Below are 20,712 nucleotides of genomic sequence, written 5' to 3' on the forward strand. Positions count from 1 at the left end.
TCTCTGTAATTGCAAACAAAGGTTTCTGTACCAAATATTAAGTTCTGCTTTTCTGATGTATCAAATACTTATGTCATGCAATAAAATGCAAATTAATTACTTAAAAATCATACAATGTGATTTTCTGGATTTTTGTTTTAGATTCCATCTCTCACAGTTGAAGTGTACATATGATAAAAATTACAGACCTCTACATGCTTTTAAGTAGGAAAACCTGCAAAATCGGCAGTGTATCAAATACTTGTTCTCCCCACTGTAGCTGATATGGTTGACTTGCTTAAATAAATGTGTTTTTTACTGACAATTGAGATGTACAAATTATGGCATAAGGGGACAACGAGCGGATAAGAGGCAATCCGTAATTTCGATTAAGACATTAATGAGCGAGCTAGGACGGACGTAGTCAATATAACTAATTGTTCAGCACTTTTGAAATATATAGTGACAGAATTCAGAACATGGGCAGTTCTTACAGTATTCTCCCTGTACACCAAGTCAGAACCGTAGGATAAATAAAGGGGGCATATAAGCAGACAACGAAAGCTCTTACAATATTCGATGATGACATTTCTCAAAAACAGGCTATAGGCTAAATGTGCACCACCAAGTCAGAACAGTAGGCTATGTTACTAGGGGAAAAGGGAGCAAATTATTAGGATGAGGCACATGGGCTACTAACAGCTTACTACACAACATACACTTAGTATTACTCTTAGCTACAGTATTCATATCTCCCTGGCATATTACATCATTTATGCAGCAGCATACAATACATTTTTGACTCACCTTGTGGTGCTCACTTGAACAGGAAGGTGGAGCGGCGGTCCTTTGTGGCAAATTTTGTGAAACTTCATCATCAAAGTCTGGCGTTCTCTGGATTGATGGTGCTTTCAAGACAACTGGGAACTCAGAAAAAAACAAGGTTGAATCATGACGTCAGTGATCTAGAAAGAGGTCTGAGTTCCGACTTGGAATTCTGAGTTGGATGACCATTCAAAACGTATTTTCCCAGTCGGAGCTCATTTTCTTCAGAGTTCCCAGTTGTCTTGAACTCACTGAAAACTGAGATTTCCCAGTTCCGAGTTTTCAGTTGTTTCGAATGCGGCAGAAGTCATGCTGGATTGACAGCATGGCCAATGTTGAATGTTTATCCTTTTAACATTTACATTTACATCATTTAGCAGATGCTCTTATCCAGAGCGACTTTTAAGCTTGGAAAATATACCCTTAACCCCAGACTTGGACCACACACCCACTCCACTGAATAGCAGGCTAGTGATTGCTTTGCAATGCTTGCAGTTAGCCACTGATTCTTTCCAAACCACTCATTGTTGAATTTGCGATTTCCAACTTGTTATGTCCAATCGCAGATGAGCACCGATATGTTTTGGTCTATAATTTCTCTTCATTATTTCTCTTCATATGACAAGGATTGAAAAGGAGTTGCCAGTAGATTGTCGACTTGATTCATGATGATGACTGCTAGCTTGCTAGCTAAGATTTTGAAAGTATGATGTTGACATGATCAGTCCAATCAAAGCTACGGTCCATATAACGTGATTTGACGTCATTTTATCTGTGGCCAATGACCTTGAGCCTTCTTGGATAGGCACTTCCAATGTAACTCTATGGCAGGACCCAAGGGGCTGGAATTTTCGAGCTCTCCCCATAGATTTTGCGGTGCCGTAGTGCCCCCATGAGTGACAGACCACTGAGCCAATCACTGCGCAACTAGAGAACATTACCAACCCCTACATGCCGTATTTTCCGCTGGCTGCCCCACCACAGAAAGCACTGAGCTAGGCTGAAACACCTGCATTTTGGAGCTGCCTTACTCAAGAAAGCAAAAAAGAGACCATGTTTGAGTATTTTATTTTTTACATAGTTTGCAAACTGATATGTGACACGTATTAATGACAAAATAACATGCAAAACACTAAAAAAAGTATAATTGCTAAACAGATGGGGCCCACCTGCCCTGAATGAGGGGTCGCCACAGCTGGTTGGTATTCAGCCATGATTACTACAAGTTTAGATAGCTGGCTAGACTAACTACCAATCTAAAAATTGTTAGCTGACGTGGCTAATTGAGTGACTGTCAGTGACTGACATAACAAGAGAAAACCTGCTGATGCACAACCAAATTTAGAACTTGCACCTGGTGTATTCTACTATAATTACTCTGAATAATAAGTTTAGACCCGCCTGAGTTACCCAAAAAAAACTTAGTCAGGGTAAAAAAGCGACCGCTTATGTCGTTTATGCTTGGAATATGGCCTGGAACCGGCCCCGACTCCATGTTATGATTCCTAAACCTCAATCAAATGTTCAGGATAAATTATATATTTCCATCTGAGTTAAAAGTTCAAGACATACAGTATTGATGAGATGTCTTGGCAATGTTTATCTATAAAACCAATAAAGCTTTGTGTTGCAGGTTTGCAAACCATGCTTTGTATTTAACCTATCAAGCAGCCTGTGTAGATTATCTTCTTCCTGATATCTGTGTGCCTTTTCCTCAATTAGTTATTAAAGAACCATAATAACATTGCTACTGTAATTGAGAAAAGTAACACAGCAATGGGACGGATTATTAGAGGATGTACGGAAAGGGGACGTGACGGGTGTTGTCATAGTGTGCTGGCAAGCAGGCGATAGGCTCTTCTGTTGATCCTCGTCAGCTGCTATCATGAAACTCCACTGTGCGCATGGCTCCGTGCGCAGTCCCGTACAGACCTCTTCCGAATATCTTACGCCGTCGGACAAGTGATTTTTAATTAGACGGCAGGGATCGTCTAATTTACCGGGACACCGTTGGCGCCTTTGATTAGAATTTCGATGCACGCGATAATTCGACAATTCCAAGTGGAAGATTCCGTGTCAAATTACGGCGATTAGGCTATCTGTCGCCATTAGGGTAGCCTTCAAATGGTAGGCTGCTCAATAGACGGTTTTTAATAATCTTTTTAGGTAGAAGTGTAGTGTAGTTTTAGTCTAATGAGATCTGCGGTTTACTGATAGGCTTGGCTACTGCGCTTTCAAGGATAGGACAACAACACGTCCAAGGAGCAATTAACTCGAGCAACTGTTTTTATCTGTATACACGAGTTGAGAAGGAGAAGCCACAATCATGTTCGAGACGAGAGGGATTCCTTTTATTCTGCTTGACATAGCCTGTTTAATTCTCGGTATGTATCTGCTTGACATGACTTGCTTATTATAATGTTGTTACATTGTAAAGAGTTAACCTTATTTCCATAATGATATTTTTGACAATCGCTGTCACGTGTATACGTGAGACAGTGGGTTTGAGATTCGATATTAGCCAGACATTCGGACCTTCAAACTTAAATAGCTCGCGAACAATTTGAGCTACATACCTCAAGTTAAGCTCTTTACGAAGGAAAAAATGTGTACAACATTGCACTGGTCTTATTTTTTTATAATCAAATGGCAATGGGGTAGGCAGCCTGGCGCAACGTCAATGCAACTAGTTAGGGACCGTCAACAAAGTGCATAATCACAATATTGACATTTCAATAACTCTTGGACCACATGATTTAGCAACCTAATTTAAATTGTCCATTATTCCTTACAAAGAGAGGCATGTTGCACACCCTTTGGTTTTATCATAAAGTGATTCATTTTATTTTTGAATATATTTATTAAAACAATTCTTACAATTAAATTGTTCCTTCATCACAAGACCTAAGCACTTCAAACCAACTTTGTATTACTCAAAAGGGAGGCGGACACATTGCACACTCTTTGGTTTTCCGAAAAAGCACTTATACGATTTTATATAAATATTTGAAACTTTAGAATTCCAATAGCTGTTCACCTATGTGATTTAGCAATCTCATTTCAACTGTCCAGTATTCCTTACATAGAGAGGTGTGTTGCACAGCCTTTGGTTTTCTCATAAAATTATCAAATGTTTGTGTGTATGTGTGTGTGTGTGTGTGTGTGTGTGTGTGTGTGTGTATATATATATATATATATATATATATATATATATATATATATATATATATATATATATATATATATCTATATATATATATCCCTTAAAATTCAATAGCTCCTTAACCTAGACACCTCAAACCAACTATGGAATGTTCACAGGGTAGGTACAAACATCGCACACCCTTTGCAGCAAGCCCACAACAGAGAGGCACATTTAGCCTTCATTGTAAGCAGAGGGTAATATCAATACTATGCATACTAGTCTCTCTTGGCTAAAAGACTCTGCATGGTCAAACCGATGTCTGAAGTGGCCGTACAGCATTTACTGCAATGCAGCCTCCGCAGACGTCAGGGCTTTTATAATTCTTGCGCTTAGCAAGATGCGTGATTGATGTTCCAGGAGTTTCAGAGGACTGCAGCTGAGCTGTGGGAGGTGCTTCAGGTCTGGTTTGGGCTTAGTGGGACTATCATTTGTTTTTCAAAAGGACAATGACCCAACACACCTCCAGGCTGTATAAGGGCTATTTTACCATGAAGGAAAGTGATGGAGTGCTGCATCAGATGACCTGGCCTCCACAAGCCCCCGACCTCAACCCAATTGAGATGGTTTGGGATGAGTCGAACCGCAGAGTGAAGGAAAAGCAGCCAACAAGTGCTCAGCGTATGTGGGAACTCCTTCAAGACAGTTGGAAAGCATTCCAGGTGAAGCTGGTTGAGGGAATGCCAAGAGTGTGCAAAGCTGTCATCAAGGCAAAGTGTGGCTATTTGACGATTCAAAAATATAAAATATATTTTGATTTGTTTAATACTTTTTTGGTTACTACATGATTTCATATGTGTAATTTGATAGTTTTGATGTCTTCACTATTATTCTACAATGTAAAAATAAAGAAAAACCCTGGTATTAGTAGGTGTGTCCAAACTTTTGACAGGTAGTGTGTGTGTGTGCATGTATATGTGTGTATATATATATATATATATATATATATATATATATATATATACTGCTAAAAAAAATAAAGGGAACACTAAAATAACACATCCTAGATCTGAATGAATGAAATAATCTTATTAAATACTTTTTTCTTTACATAGTTGAATGTGCTGACAACAAAATCACACAAAAATTATCAATGGAAATCAAATTTATCAACCCATGGAGGTTTGGATTTTTGGTCACCCTCAAAATTAAAGTGGAAAACCACACTACAGGCTGATCCAACTTTGATGGAATGTCCTTAAAACAAGTCAAAATGAGGCTCAGTAGTGTGTGTGGCCTCCGCGTGCCTGTATGACCTCTCTACAATGCCTGGGCATGCTCCTGATGAGGTGGCGGATGGTCTCCTGAGGGATCTCCTCCCAGACCTGGACTAAAGCATCCGCCAACTCCTGGACAGTCTGTGGTGCAACGTGGCGTTGGTGGATGGAGCGAGACATGATGTCCCAGATGTGCTCAATTGGATTCAGGTCTGGGGAACGGGTGGTCCATAGCATCAATGCCTTCCTTTTGCAGGAACTGCTGACACACTCCAGCCACATGAGGTCTAGCATTGTCTTGCATTAGGAGGAACCCAGGGCCAACCGCACCAGCATATGGTCTCACAAGGGGTCTGAGGATCTCATCTCGGTACCTAATGGCAGTCAGGCTACCTCTGGCGAGCACATGGAGGCCCCCCAAAGAAATGCCACCCCACACCATGACTGACCCACCGCCAAACCGGTCATGCTGGAGGATGTTGCAGGCAGCAGAACGTTCTCCACGGCGTCTCCAGACTCTGTCACATGTGCTCAGTGTGAACCTGCTTTCATCTGTGAAGAGCACAGGGCGCCAGTGGCGAATTTGCCAATCTTGGTGTTCTCTGACAAATGCCAAACATCCTGCACAGTGTTGGGCTGTAAGCACAACCCCCACCTGTGGACGTCGGGCCCTCATACCACCCTCATGGAGTCTGTTTCTGACCGTTTGAGCAGACACATGCACATTTGTGGCCTGCTGGAGGTCATTTTGCAGGGCTCTGGCAGTGCTCCTCCTGCTCCTCCTTGCACAAAGGCGGAGGTAGCAGTCCTGCTGCTGGGTTGTTACCCTCCTACGGCCTCCTCCACGTCTCCTGATGTACTGGCCTGTCTCCTGGTAGCGCCTCCATGCTCTGGACACTACGTTGACAGACACAGCAAACCTTCTTGGCACAGCTCGCATTGATGTGCCATCCTGGATGAGCTGCACTACCTGAGCCACTTGTGTGGGTTGTAGACTCCGTCTCATGCTACCACTAGAGTGAAAGCACCGCCAGCATTCAAAAGTGACCAAAACATCAGCCAGGAAGCATAGGAACTGAGAAGTGGTCTGTGGTCACCACCTGCAAAACCAGTCCTTTATTGGGGGTGTCTTGCTAATTGCCTATAATTTCCACCTGTTGTCTATTCCATTTGCACAACAGCATGTGAAATGTATTGTCAAACAGTGTTGCTTCCTAAGTGGACAGTTTGATTTCACATAAGTGTGATTGACTTGGAGTTACATTGTGTTGTTTAAGTGTTCCCTTTATTCTTTTGAGCTGTGTGTATGTATATATATACTACCGTTCAAAAGTTTGGGGTCACTTAGAAATGTCCTTGTTTTCCATGAAAACATACATGAAATGAGTTTGAATAGGAAATATAGCAAAATGCATAGGAAATGTAGTCATTGACAAGGTTAGAAATAATGATTTTTAATAGAAATAATAATTGTGTCCTTCAAACTTAGCTTTTGTCAAAGAATCCTCCATTTGCAGCATTTACAGCCTTGCAGACCTTTGGCATTCTAGTTCTCAATTTGTTGAGGTAATCTGAAGAGTTTTCGCCCCATGCTTCCTGAAGCACCTCCCACAAGTTGGATTGGCTTGATGGGCACTTCTTACGTACCATAGGGTTGAGATCCGGTGACTGTGCTGGCCACTCCATTATAGACAGAATACCAGCTGACTGCTTCTTCCCTTCTTTGCTTGCCTATGGAGCAGTGAGGGGAACGGCACCTCTGTACCTTCAGGCTCTGATCAGTCCCTACACCCAAACGAGGGCATTGCGCTCATCCACCTCTGGCCTGCTGGCTCCCCTTCCTCTGCGGAAGCATAGTTCCCGCTCAGCCCAGTCAAAACTGTTCGCTGCTCTGGCACCCCAATGGTGGAACAAGCTCCCTCACGACGCCAGGACAGCGGAGTCACTCACCACCTTCCGGAGACATTTGAAACCCCACCTCTTTAAGGAATACCTGGGATAGGATAAAGGAATCCTTCTACCCCCCCCCCCCCCCCCAATTGTAAAGTGGTTATCCCACTGGCTACAGGGTGAACGCACCAATTTGTGAGTCGCTCTGGCTAAGAGCGTCTGCTAAATGACGTTAATGTGCCCTTGAGCAAGGCACTTAACCCTAATTGCTCCTGTAAGTCGCTCTGGATAAGAGCGTCTGCTAAATGACTAAAATGTAAATAGTTATTGCATAGTTTGGAGCTGTGCTTTGGGTCATTGTCCTTTTTGTAGGAGGAAATTGTATGAGTGATAGCCTTCCTTCTTCAATATCCCTTTTACCCTGTACAAATCTCCCACTTTACCATCATTAAAGCACCCCCAGACCATCACATTGCCTCCACCATGCTTGACAGATGGCATTAAGCATTTTCTTTTACATTTTAGTAATTTAGCAGACGCTCTTATCCAGAGCGACTTACAGTTAGTGAGTGCATACTTTTTCATACTGGCCCCCCGTGGGAATCCAACCCACAACCCATGCTCTATCAACTGAGCTACACGGGGCACTCCTCCAGCATCTTTTCATTTGGTCTGCGTCTCACAAATGTTCTTCTTTGTGATCCGAACACCTCAAACTTCGATTTGTCTGTCCGTAACTTTTTTCCAATCTGTCCACTGTCTGTGTTCTTTTGCCCATCTTAATCTTTACTTTTTATTGGCCAGTCTGAGGTATGGCTTTGTCTTTGCAATTCTGCCTAGAAGGTCAGCATCCCGGAGTCGCCTCTTCACTGTTGACGTTGAGACTGGTGTGTTGTGGGTACTATTTTAATGAAGCTGCTAGTTGAGGACCTGTGAGGCGTTTGTGTTTGTCCTCTTGCTCAGTTGTGCACCGGGGCCTCCCACTCCTCTTTCTATTCTGGTTAGAGCCAGTTTGCGCTGTTCTGTGAAGGGAGTAGTACACAGCGTTGTATGAGATCTTCAGTTTCTTGGCAATTTCTTGCATGGAATAGCCTTCATTTCTCAGAACAAGAATAGACTGACGAGTTTCAGAAGAAAGTTCTTTATTTCTGGCCATTTTGATCCTGTAATCGAACCGACAATTGCTGATGCTCCAGATACTCAACTAGTCTCAAGAAGGCCAGTTTTATTGCTTCTTTAATCAGCACAACAGTTTTCAGCTCTGCTAACATAATTGCAAAAGGGTTTTCTAATGATCAGTTAGCCTTTTAAAATGATAAACTTGGATTAGCAAACACAATGTGCCATTGGAACATAGGACTGAAGGTTGCTGATAATGGGTCTCGGTACGCCTATGTAGATATAAAAAATCAGCAGTTTTCAGCTACAATAGCCATTTACAACATTAACAATATCTACACTGTATTTCTGATCAATTTGATGTTATTTTAATGGACAAAAAATTTGCTTTTCTTTCGAAAACAAGGACATTTCTTAGTGACCCCAAACTTTTGAACGGTAGTGTATATATCATTTTAAGTGTTGTAATAATTTTGTGAGAACTAAAGGCTGTGCAACATTCCTCTCTATGTAAGGAATAATAGACAATTGAAATGAGGTTGCTAAGTCACATGGTTGAGGAGCTATTGAAACGTAAATATTGTGATCATGCACTTTGTTGACAGTCCCTAACTAGTTACATTGTAGGCGCGCCAGGCTGCCTAAACATTGCTATGTGATTTATGAAACTCATGTCTGAAGTGGGGAAATAAAACCTGTGCAATGTTGTTAACCATTTTTCCTTGATAAAGAACCTGAAGTATGTTGCTCAAATCATTTGCAAGCTATTGAAGTTTGAAGGTCTGAATGTCTGGCAAATACCGAATCTCAAACCACAGTGGAAGACGAAGGGAGTGGTTATTTGTTGCCTATTTGTCAAACAAGAGGGTGCATCTTTCTTGAATAAGTTAATAGTTTGATTATAAATAATAAACAGCAGAACAAATATTTTATTGACTGCTGCTGCTGGGTCACTCAGTTGATTGATGTTGATCAGTTCATGGTGCATGTGAGGTTGATGTGGTTACAATGTAATAGAGAATGGTAACAAATGTAACACTTGCTTTCTAGAATGATTGTTACAATGTAACTCCTGACAACCTGTAGAACCATGGCATGAGCCTTGGTGTTGTTTAGATTGCATCAAGTTCCAGCCAACACCTCTATCATGCGTCTACACATTATCTATTCAACGCTATCAGGGGACTGTCTTCTATTTCAGGCAATATTGAATTACCATTAATTTGTGATGATTTTTTCATTTTTACCTGGAAACATGGCCTTATTGTGTTAGGGATTCTCTTAATCGCTTTATAGAAAACCCATTATGGATAACCCAACCTGTCTCATTATATACTTAGGAATTCTAAAATCATTACCTGGTCAAGTTGTCAGTCTGCACTGGTGCATTTTGTAACTTAGGCTACTTATAACAATGCCTGGCTTATGCGATACTAGGCCTAAATAATATATCATGTAAAGTTCTGATCATCTCTTTTTCAGATTATGACTCATGTCTCAACGGATTTGTGTAGGGGTTTAATCTCATTCTGAATTATGGAAGTCCTTGATGAGTCATAGATAATGTATCCCAAAGTGCAGTGCTCTAATTTAATTTCCCTGTGTGCTGAACATTAGGGGCATGTCCATCTCTAAAAGGACCCATGAGCCCCAACATGAAGTTAATATTTGACCATGTCAAATTGGGTGTCAAATCAAAGCTTAGTCTATTTTGGGTGGGGAGAAATTAAGGCATATCTTTTTTTTTACAATTTTCCATCCTAAAAATTTCTAATAAGCAAAGGCTTTGATTTCTGGTCAAACAGATAGAAAAGGTGCCTTAGACAACATCTACCAGAAAAAGTCTTAAATGGTATTCGAAATACATAAAAACACAATGTTTAAGTAAAGACCACTGCCAACTAATATCAAAACGTATATTTTGTTTTAGATAAATTATTTGCCTTCTGTCAGTTTAAGAAAGGTTGCCTTGTGCCTTGTAATTCTGTTACCAAAAACCCACATATCGTAAAGATATTTTCAAATTTCTCTCCCTCATGACGAGGAAGGATAATGAACGTTCACAGAAGTAACACATAAAGGTAGACGTACTAATTAGTTGGTGTTTTTACTGATATCAAGTTTGTTTATCAATTATTAAGTGATTAAAACTTGTAATTCTTTCACCAAATCAGTAACAGAATTACAATGGGAACTCATAGTAGTCACAAACCACAGTTGGGTCACCTGCTACTGTCCTTCCTTCCACTGGCATACTGTTATGTTCAGCTCATAACTTTTTTTTCTCTCTCTTTCTGTCGTCTGGTGGTCAAAGCAAGACTGTGAAAACAGTCTGGACAACCTCTCCCTCCCTCTCTGCCGCTCTCTCTCGCTCTCTAGTTAATGTCACCTCTCCCGGCTCTTACTGACACCTACCATGACACCACCACCTACCCTCTTTCCATTTACTCTAACAGGCAAAATCAAATCAAAGTTTATTTGTCACATGCACCGAATACAACAGGTGTAGCTGTGAAATCCCTACTTACGAGCCCTTTCCCAACAATGCAGAGTTAAAAAGTAAGAAAACTGAAATATTAACACAATAAAATAACAATAACGAAACTATATACAAGGAGTACCAGTACCGAGTCAATGTGCAGGTATATGAGGTAATCAAGGTAAAAGTGGCTAGGCAATCAGGATAGATAATAAACAGAGTAGCAGCGTATGTGAAGTGTGATTGCGTGTGTAGAGTCAATATGCATTTGTGTGTGGCGTCAGTGTGTGTGTGTGTGCGAGTATGTACAATGTCTGTGTTGGAGTGTCCGTGTATTATATGTGAGTGTGTGGGTAGAGGCCAGTGAGTGTGCATAGAACCGGGGCAAGGGAGTCAATGCAAATAAAAAGGGTGTCAATGCAAATAGTCAGGGTAGCCATTTGATTAACTGTTCAACAGTCTTATGGCTTGGGGGTAGAAGCCTTTCAGGATCCTTTTGGTCCCAGACTTGGTGCTCTGCTACCGCTTGCCATGCAGTAGCAGAGAGAACAGTCTATGACTTAGGTGACTCGAGTCTTTGACATTTTTAGGACCTTCCTCTGACACCACCTGGTATAGAGGTCCTGGATGGCAGGGAGCTCGGCCACAGTGATTTACTGGGCCGTTCACACTACCCTCTGTAGCGCCTAACGGTCAGATGCCAAGCTGTTGCCATACTAAGCGGTGATGCAGCCAGTCAAGATGCTCTCAATGGTGCAGTGTAGAACTGTGAGGATCTGAGGGCCCATGCCAAATCTTTTCAGCCTCCTGAGGGAGAAGTGGCATTGTCTTGCCCTCTTCACGATTGTGTTGGTGTGTTTGATCCATGAGGTCCTTAGTGATGTTGACACTGAGGAACTTGAAGCATTCGACCTGCTCCACTACAGCCCTGTCGATGTGAATGGGTGGTGTGCTCAGCCCTCCGTTTCCTGTAGTCCACGATCAGCTCCTTTGTCTTGATGGCATTGAGGGAGAGGTTGTTGTCCTGGCACCATACTGACAGGTCTCTGACATCCTCCCTATAGGTTGTCTCATCGTCGTTGGTGATCAGGCCTACCACCGTATTGTCGTCGGCAAACTTAATGATGGCGTTGGAGTCGTGCGCGGCCACGCAGTCTTGGGTGAAGGAGTACAGGAGGGGACTAAGCACACACCCTTGAGGGGCCCCCGTGTTGAGTGTCAGCGTAGCGGATGTGTTGTTGCCTACCCTCACCACCTGTGGGCAGCCCGACAGGAAGTCCATGATCCAGTTGCAGAGGGAGGTGTTCAGTCCCGTGGTCCTTAGCTTCCTCAGTCATGACACACATAAATTATTTGGTTTGTGGTTTGGTGTAATGATGGCATTCAAAACGCAAACCCTTCGGGGCCATAACTTAAAATTGTTTCTCGGTCTCAATGTGCATCAGCCAATTAAAATCGTTGAATTACTTGCACGTGATAGAATGCTACATTGTAGCTGAGTCCATGAGATAACCTGGCACATGTTAGCCCTATGCTAACCTCACAGTGATTATTTCCTGTAACAAATTCTGCATCAACATATCAAAGATCTTAGACTTTATATCCACCAACCAATGGCGTTTGTTAAAATAGGTCAACCTTAGCCACCAAGGTTTACTTTTGTTCTGTTGGTCTGTAAGAAAATGCATCCTTGACTAGGCTACTAGTACTAACGTTAGACAAAATGTTTACGTTTTTGCTTATCTGTTTCACACACATCCATGTGCTTTTAAGGAAAAAAGATAAATTAGGTCCTTAAAACATGTCAGTTTAACGTACATCGTAAAAACGATTAGTCTTATGGACTTGTCAAATAGCAGTCGTGTACAGTTGTTACCATTGCTTCTTGGTGGCACACACTGCTAAAGTGGTTGACTCAAAATCATTACAGCACTTTAATCATGGGTTCGAACCCCATTGCGGCAACAACAAAAACATATCTTCACTGCCGGTCAATGGTGCTCGATTCAAGACGTACAGTTGAAGTCGGAAGTTTACATACACTTAGGTTGGAGTCATTAAAACTCGTTTTTCAACCACTCCACAAATTTTTGTTAACAAACTATATCTTTGGCAAGTCGGTTAGGACATCTACTTTGTGCATGACACAAGTAATTTTTCCAACAATTGTTTACAGACAGATTATTTCACTTATAATTCACTGTATCACAATTCCAGTGGGTCAGAAGTTTACATACACTAAGTTGACTGTGCCTTTTAAACTGCTTGGAAAATTCCAGAAAATGATGTCATGGCTTTAGAAGCTTCTGATAGGCTAATTGACATAATTTGAGTCAATTGGAGGTGTACCTGTGGATGTATTTCAAGGCCTACCTTCAAACTCAGTGCCTCGTTGCTTGACATAATTGGAAAATCAAAAGAAATCAGCCAAGACCTCAGAAAAGAAATTGTAGACCTCCACAAGTCTGGTTCATCCTTGGGAGCAATTTCCAAATGCCTGAAGGTACCACGTTCATCTGTACAAACAATAGTACGCAAGTATAAACACCATGGGACCACGCAGCCATCATACCACTCAGGAAGGAGACACATTCTGTCTCCTAGAGATGAACGTACTTTAGTGCGAAAAGTGCAAATCAATCCCAGAACAACAGCAAAGGACCTTGTGAAGATGCTGGAGGAAACAGGTACAAAAGTATCTATATCCACAGTAAAATGAGTCCTATATCGACATAACCTGAAAGGCCGCTCAGCAAGGAAGAAGCCACTGCTCCAAAACCGCCATAAAAAAGCCAGACTACGGTTTGCAACTGCACATGGGGACAGATCGTACTTTTTGGAGAAATGTCCTCTGGTCTGATGAAACAGAAATAGAACAGTTTGGCCATAATGACCATCGTTATGTTTGGAGGAAAAAGGGGGGCTGCTTGCAAGCCGAAGAACACCATCCCAGCCGTAAGGCACGGGGGTGGCAGCATCATGCTGTGGGGGTGCTTTGCTGCAGGAGAGACTGGTGCACTTCACAAAATAGTTGGCATCATGAGGAAGGAAAATGATGTGGATATATTGAAGCAACATCTCAAGACGTCAGTCAGGAAGTTAAAGCTTGGTCGCAAATGGGTCTTCCAAATGGACAATGACCCCAAGCATACTTCCAAAGTTGTGGCAAAATGGCTTAAGGACAACAAAGTCAAGGTATTGGAGTGGCCATCACAAAGCCCTGACCTCAATCCTAAAACAGGGAATTTTTACTAGGATTAAATGTCAGGAATTGTGAAAAACAGAGTTTAAATGTATTTGGCTAAGGTGTATGTAAACTTTTGACTTCAACTGTATATGTGACCAAGTGGATGATTATAATAATACATATATAACTTTGTACATGTAAGTGTAGCCTACATAAGAAATGAAGGGGTGTTTTTGGTCTAACAGTAACATTAAACTATGCTATTATAGTCGGTATTTTAGGCCTATGTAGAATACTAATTAATCATTAAAGCCTTGTTCACACTGCAGGCCTTTGCTCAATCAGTTTTGTTACTGTAAGTTACAAGTTACCAAATCGGATTTGTGTGTGTGTGTTCAAACAGCAGTCATTTGCTGACATGGCTACGCTAGTTGTCATAGTAACAACGGGTGTGTGCGCAGTGGTGTAGGCTGATAGGTGGTGGTGCTCGTGCTTCCCATCACTCAGAAGTTATGTAGCAAGCTAGGTTGACAACAAAGCCTGCCATGGACATCTGCCAGTTGCTTTGAATGTTCAAAATCATAGTGTTTGAACACTTTTTTTAAAGGCTCAAAGGATACGATGATCCAACTTTCAAAACAAGTCCTTTTTGGCTAGCCACAGCAGTCAACTAGCTAGCAAGGTAGCTGCTTTTTAGCACATTCACTCATTTGTTTGTAAACTATTAACAAGCTAGTTAGTTACCACATGTTCTTGTTAAACTGTCTACAGAGTAGCTATGAAGCAAAAATATATGCCAAATAAGTCTAAAAACCACTTGAGGGCAAATAAATCTGATTTGACCGTTCAGACAAGTCGCATGGCCAGGAATCAGATTTGTATCTGACTTCAAACCACCTACGAAGTTGGTTTGAAATATGGCTTGAAATATCAGATTCCATGTGCTTTTTTGCTGTTCAGACTGCCGGAAAAATAAGATTCAAATCGGATATGCCAAAAATTTGGATTTGAGTCACTTCAAAATGCCAATGGGAACAAGGCTTAAGTGATATTGTGAGACATTGATTCAGCTTTGATCTAAACTTTTATTAAACAAGCACCATTCTGAGAAGTGGCGAAGCGTGGCTCCGGTGCGCTCTGGAAGATCTACAGCTCTGTATAGCAGTAGCCTATGTGTCTGTCTGCAAGAGGGTCTCCAAGAAGCTCCTCGTTAAATATATTTGTAACCTTAATTTATAAGGTTTTGGCTGCAACCTTCACAACACACTGTCACAATTAATGTAATTATACATTTCCAAGGAAAAAAATATAACTCACCTGGATTTGAACTTGCTGCAAATTGTGAAAGAGGTAGACTCAGCAGAGCCAGCCAAACAAACAGATGCGCACATAAACAAGAAATGTGAAATAGTGTCTACAATGCGTGTTTTAATAACTTTGATTAGCAGATGGTGCCGTGTGACTTCTGTTAAGGACCCTCGTCCAACTACGTCAACATTTGTAATTGGCTGATCTAGCATTTGTCAATGGAAATAATCACGTCCAGTTGGTGTTGTTAACCTGGCATACTTGGCCCTATGCTATTGCTATCTGATGGGGAAAAGCTAGTTCTATCACGTGCAACTACGTAAACGATTTTATTTGGCTGATGAGGAGTTTGAGACGAAACAGTTCAAACTGTTTCGAATATTTGCAAGTACAGTGCCTTGCAAAAGTATTCATCCCCCTTGGTATTTGTCCTATTTTGTTGCATTACAACCTGTAATTTAAGTGGATTTTTAAATAGTCCAAATTGGTGAAGTGAAATGAAAAAAATAACTTGTTTCAAAGAATTCTAAAAAGTAAATAATGGAAAAGTGGTGCGTGCACATGTATTCACCCCCTTTGCTATGAAGCCCCTAAATAAGATCTGGTGCAACCAATTACCTTCAGAAGTCACATAATTAGTTAAATAAAGTCCACCTGTGTGCAATCTAAGTGTCACATGATCTCAGTGTATATATATATATATATATACACCTGTTCTGAAAGGCCCCAGAGTCTGCAACACCAGTAAGCAAGGGGCACCACCAAGCAAGCGACACCATGAAGACCAAGGAGCTCTCCAAACAGGTCAGGGACAAAGTTGTGGAGAAGTACAGATCAGGGTTGGGTTATAAGAAAATATCCGAAACGTTGAACATCCCAAGGAGCACCATTAAATCCATTATAATTTTTGTTTTTAAATGTGGCACCACAACAAACCTGCCAAGAGAGGGCCACCCACCAAAACTCACGGACCAGGCAAGGAGGGCATTAATCAGAGAGGCAACAAAGAGACCAAAGATAACCCTGAAGGAGCTGCAAAGCTCCACAGCGGAGATTGGAGTATCTGTCCATAGTACCACTTTAAGCCGTACACTCCACAGACCTGGGCTTTATGGAAGAGTGGCCAGAAAAAAGCCATTGCTTAAAGAAAAAAATAAGCAATAACATTTGGTGTTCGCCAAGCTGATGTGCCAAGCTTATAGAGACCTACCCCAAGAGACTTGCAGCTGTAATTGCTTCAAAAGGTGGCTCTACAAAGTATTGACTTTGGTGGGGGTGAATAGTTATGCACGCTCAGGTTTTCAGTTTTTTTGTCTTATTTCTTGTTTGTTTCACAATAAAAAATATTTTGCGTCTTCAAAGTGGTAGGCATGTTGTGTAAATCAAATGATACAACCCCCCCAAAAATCAATTTTAATTCCAGGTTGTAAGGCAACAAAATAGGAAAAATGCCATGGGGGGTGAATACTTTCGCAAGCCACTGTATGGCCCCTCAATCACTGATGTCTAGATTTGTCTACAGGAGGTGACTACCGATAACTTCATAGCTGTCTCTTGAAATTGTGGTCTATAGGTAATTACTAGGGGTGTGTGTGTGTTTGTCAGGCTTGCTCACATAACTAAACCCATATGGTTGGTTTTAAGTTACTCTGCTCATGACAGCATGTTGGTGGTGCTTTTATCTCTGCAGTTTCGCAGACAACAAAGTAACCTAAACATATGAAGGAGTGTAACAGCCCATTTGAATGTTTGACTTGACTTTTCAATTTGACCACACTCTAACCACACTCTTTCCCTAGACCCAGAAGCCGCCTAGCCTAGTATTAATTGAGTGTATTGGTGTATGGATATTTCTCTGGGCTATTTACACTGAAGCTTAACCATGACCAGTGTCCTCCCCTGTCCTCTTTGAAGAGAGGAGGCCAACACAGGATAAGATTACGAGAGAGAGAGGAAAGGGAGTCCTGGGATTTTGTTGTGGCCTGCTGTGTTTTACAGACCCACAGGCGCTCTCAGCTGTCACTGCCACTCAACTTAACGGGGTGGCACAGCTGACAATGAGAAATGAACACCCCAGATTTAGATACCAGACAGAAAAGAGAGAGCAGCTTGGAAGGTTTGGTTGTGGCTGGCTAGTAGGCTATAGGTAGCAGGGTTTGGGTCAATTCCATTTCAATTCAAGTCGAAGTCGATGCCCAAAACTCCTCAAAACAATGTAAATTCACTTACTAATTTTACATTTTACATTTTAGTCATTTTAGCAGACGCTCTTATCCAGAGCGACTTACAGTTAGTGAGTGCATACATTTTACATACTGGCCCCACGTGGGAAACGAACCCAAAACCCTGGCGTTGCAAGCGCCATGCTCTACCAACTGAGCTAGAGGAGGCCTCCTAATTGACTGAATAGAAAACTGAATTGACCCCAACCCTGTTGGACGTGTACTCGGAGCATGCGCTGACCAGCTGGCAAGTGTTTTCACTGACATTTTCAACCTATCCCTGCCCCGGTGTGTAATACCAACTTGTTTCAAGCAGACTACCATAGTCCCGTGCCCAAGAACGCCAAGGTAACCTGCCTAAATTACTATTGCCCCGTAGCACTCGCATCTATAACCATGGCTCACATCAACACCATCATCCCAGACACCCTGGACCCACTCCAATTCAAATTACGCCACAACAGATCCACAGATGACAAAATCTCTATTGCACTCCACACTGCCCTCACCCACCTGGACAAAAGGAATACCGATGTAAGAATGCTGTTCATTGACTACAGCTAACCATTAAGCATCATAGTCCTCTCCAAGCTCATCACCAAGCTCAGGACCCTGGGACTGAACACCTCCCTCTGCAACTGGATCATGGACTTCCTGACAGGCCACCCCCAGTCGGTGAGGGTAGGCAACAACACATCAGCTACGCTGACCATCAACACGGGGGGGTCCTCATGGGTGTGTGCTTAGTCCCCTCCTGTAGTCCCTGTTCACCCATGACTGCGTGGCCGCGCACAACTCTTAACACCATCATCAAGTTGGCTGACGACATGACGGTGGTAGGACTGATCACCGACGACAATGAGGCAGCCTATACGGAGGAGGTCAGAGACCTGGCAGTGTGGTGCCAGAACAACAACCTCTCCCTCAATGTCAGCAAGACAAAAGAGCTGATCGTGGACTACAGGAAACGGAGGGGCGAGCACGCCCCCAACCACATCGATGGGGCTGCAAGTCCCTCGCTGTCCACATCACTAAGGAATTAACATGGTCCACACTCACACACTGTTGTGAAGAGGGCACAACAGCACCTCTTCCCCTTCAGGAGGCTAAAAAGATTTGGCATGGGCCTTCAGATCCTCAAAAGGTTATACAGCTGAACTAAAGCCTGCTGACGCCTTTACACTGACATCCCAACACACACATACGCGCTACATACACACACTCATAACATGCGCACACATGCATACTGACACCACATACTCACACACACACTCCTGCTACTGCTCCACATACGCTGCTGCTACAGCTCAGTCTATTATTTATCCTGTTGCCAAGTCACTTAACCACTACCTATATGTACAGTCGTGGTCAAAAGTTTTGAGAATGACACAAATACAAATTTTCACAAAGTCTGCTGCCTCAGTTTTGATGATGGCAATTTGCATATACTCCAGAATGTCATGAAGAGTGATCATGTCCCTCTTTGCCATGAAAATGAACTTAATCCCCCAGAAAATATTTCCACTGCATTTCAGCCTGCCACAAAAGGACCAGCTGCCATCATGTCAGTGATTCTCTCGTTAACACAGGTGAGAGTGTTGACGAGGACAAGGCTGGAGATCACTCTGTCATGCTGATTGAGTTAGAATAACAGACTGGAAGCTTTAAAAGGAGGGTGGTGCTTGAAATCATTGTTCTTCCTCTGTTAACCATGGTTACCTGCAAGGAAACACGTGCCGTCATCATTGCTTTGCACAAAAAGGGCTTCACAGGCAAAGATATTGCTGCTAGTAAGATTGCACCTAAATCAACCATTTATCGGATCATCAAGAACTTCAAGGAGAGAGGTTCAATTGTTGTGAAGAAGGCGTCAGGGCGCCCAAGAAAGTCCAGCAAGCGCCAGGACCGTCTCCTAAAGTTGATTCAGCTGCGGGATCGGGGCACCACCAGTGCAGAGCTTGCTCAGGAATGGCAGTAGGCAGATGTGAGTGCATCTGCGCGCACAGTGAGGCGAAGACTTTTGGAGGATGGCCTGGTGTCAAGAAGGGCAGCGAGGAAGCCACTTCTCTCCAGGAAAAACATCAGGGACAGCCTGATATTCTGCAAAAGGTACAGGGATTGGACTGCTGAGGACTGGGGTAAAGTCATTTTCTATGATGAATCCCCTTTCCGATTGTTTGGGGCATCCAGAAAACACCTTGTCCGAAGAAGACAAGGTGAGCGCTACCATCAGTGTCATGCCAACAGTAAAGCATCCTGAGACCATTCATGTGTGGGGTTGCTTCTCAGCCAAGGGACTGGGCTCACTCACAATTTTGCCTAAGAACACAGCCATGAATAAAGAATGGTACCAACACATCCTCCGAGAGCAACTTCTCCCAACCATCCAAGAACAGTTTGTTGACGACCAATGCCTTTTCCAGCATGATGGAGCACCTTGCCATAAGGCAAAAGTGATAACTAAGTGGCTCGGGGAACAAAACATCAACATTTTGGGTCCATGGCCAGGAAACTCCCCAGACCTTAATCCCATTGAGAACTTGTGGTTGATCCTCAAGAGGCGGGTGGACAAACAAAAATGGGCTGCCATCAGTCAGGATGTGGCCCAGAAGTTAATTGACAGCATGCCAGGGCGGATTGCAGAGGTCTTGAAAAAGAAGGGTCAACACTGCAAATATTGACTCTTTGCATAAACTAAATGTAATTGTCAATAAAAGCCTTTGACACTTATGGAATTACATTAACATTTTAGTCATTTAGCAGACGCTCTTAATGCTTGTAATTATACTTCAGTTTACCATAGTAACATCTGACAAATTATCTCATAACACTGAAGAAGCGAACTTTGTAAAGACCAATACTTGTGTCATTCTCAACTTTTGACCACGACTGTACATAGCTACCTCAATTACCTCTTACATCTGCACATCGACTCGGTACTGGTAATCCCTATATATAAATATAATTTTTACTTGTTATTGTTATTCATTATTCACTGTGTTTATTCCTTGTATCACTTCAATTTTATATTTTTTTATTACAAAGTTAACCCCTTAACCACCTCTCTCCATCCACAGGGGGACTGCCCCTGGCAGCCTTTAACTTGGGCAAAATCAAGCCTTATCAGAGGGGCTTTTTCTGTAACGATGACAGCATCAGCTACCCCTTCCACCAGAGCACAGTCACCTCCACTGTGCTCTACACGGTGGGCTTCGCTCTGCCCATTTGCTGTGTAAGTAACAATAGTAGAATTGACAATACAAGATATTTCTTAGATTTTAACT

At 42.3% G+C, this 20,712-nt stretch overlaps 1 protein-coding gene across 4 annotated transcripts in view; it reads left to right on the plus strand.

Annotated features, from left to right (window-relative positions):
- Window positions 1-2,702: 2,702 nt before the first annotated feature.
- LOC311127847 (phospholipid phosphatase 1-like) overlaps window positions 2,703-20,712 on the plus strand; it is a 52,148-nt gene continuing 34,138 nt past the window's right edge. For 2 of the 4 annotated variants that reach the window (XR_014613151.1, XM_084159734.1), the window contains exons 1-2: window positions 2,705-3,188; window positions 20,506-20,660. Coding sequence is in view for 2 of the 4 variants with exons in the window: in XM_084159734.1 (XP_084015860.1) it covers window positions 3,131-3,188; window positions 20,506-20,660 (213 nt within the window). In the remaining 2 variants the exon portion in view is untranslated. Of the gene's footprint in view, window positions 3,189-20,505; window positions 20,661-20,712 lie in introns of all 4 variants that reach the window. The other 2 variants (XR_014613150.1, XM_084159735.1) reach the window with 2 other exon arrangements.

Source organism: Coregonus lavaretus, assembly GCF_964263955.1.
Source record: "Coregonus lavaretus genome assembly, chromosome: 4".
NCBI lineage: Eukaryota > Metazoa > Chordata > Actinopteri > Salmoniformes > Salmonidae > Coregonus > Coregonus lavaretus.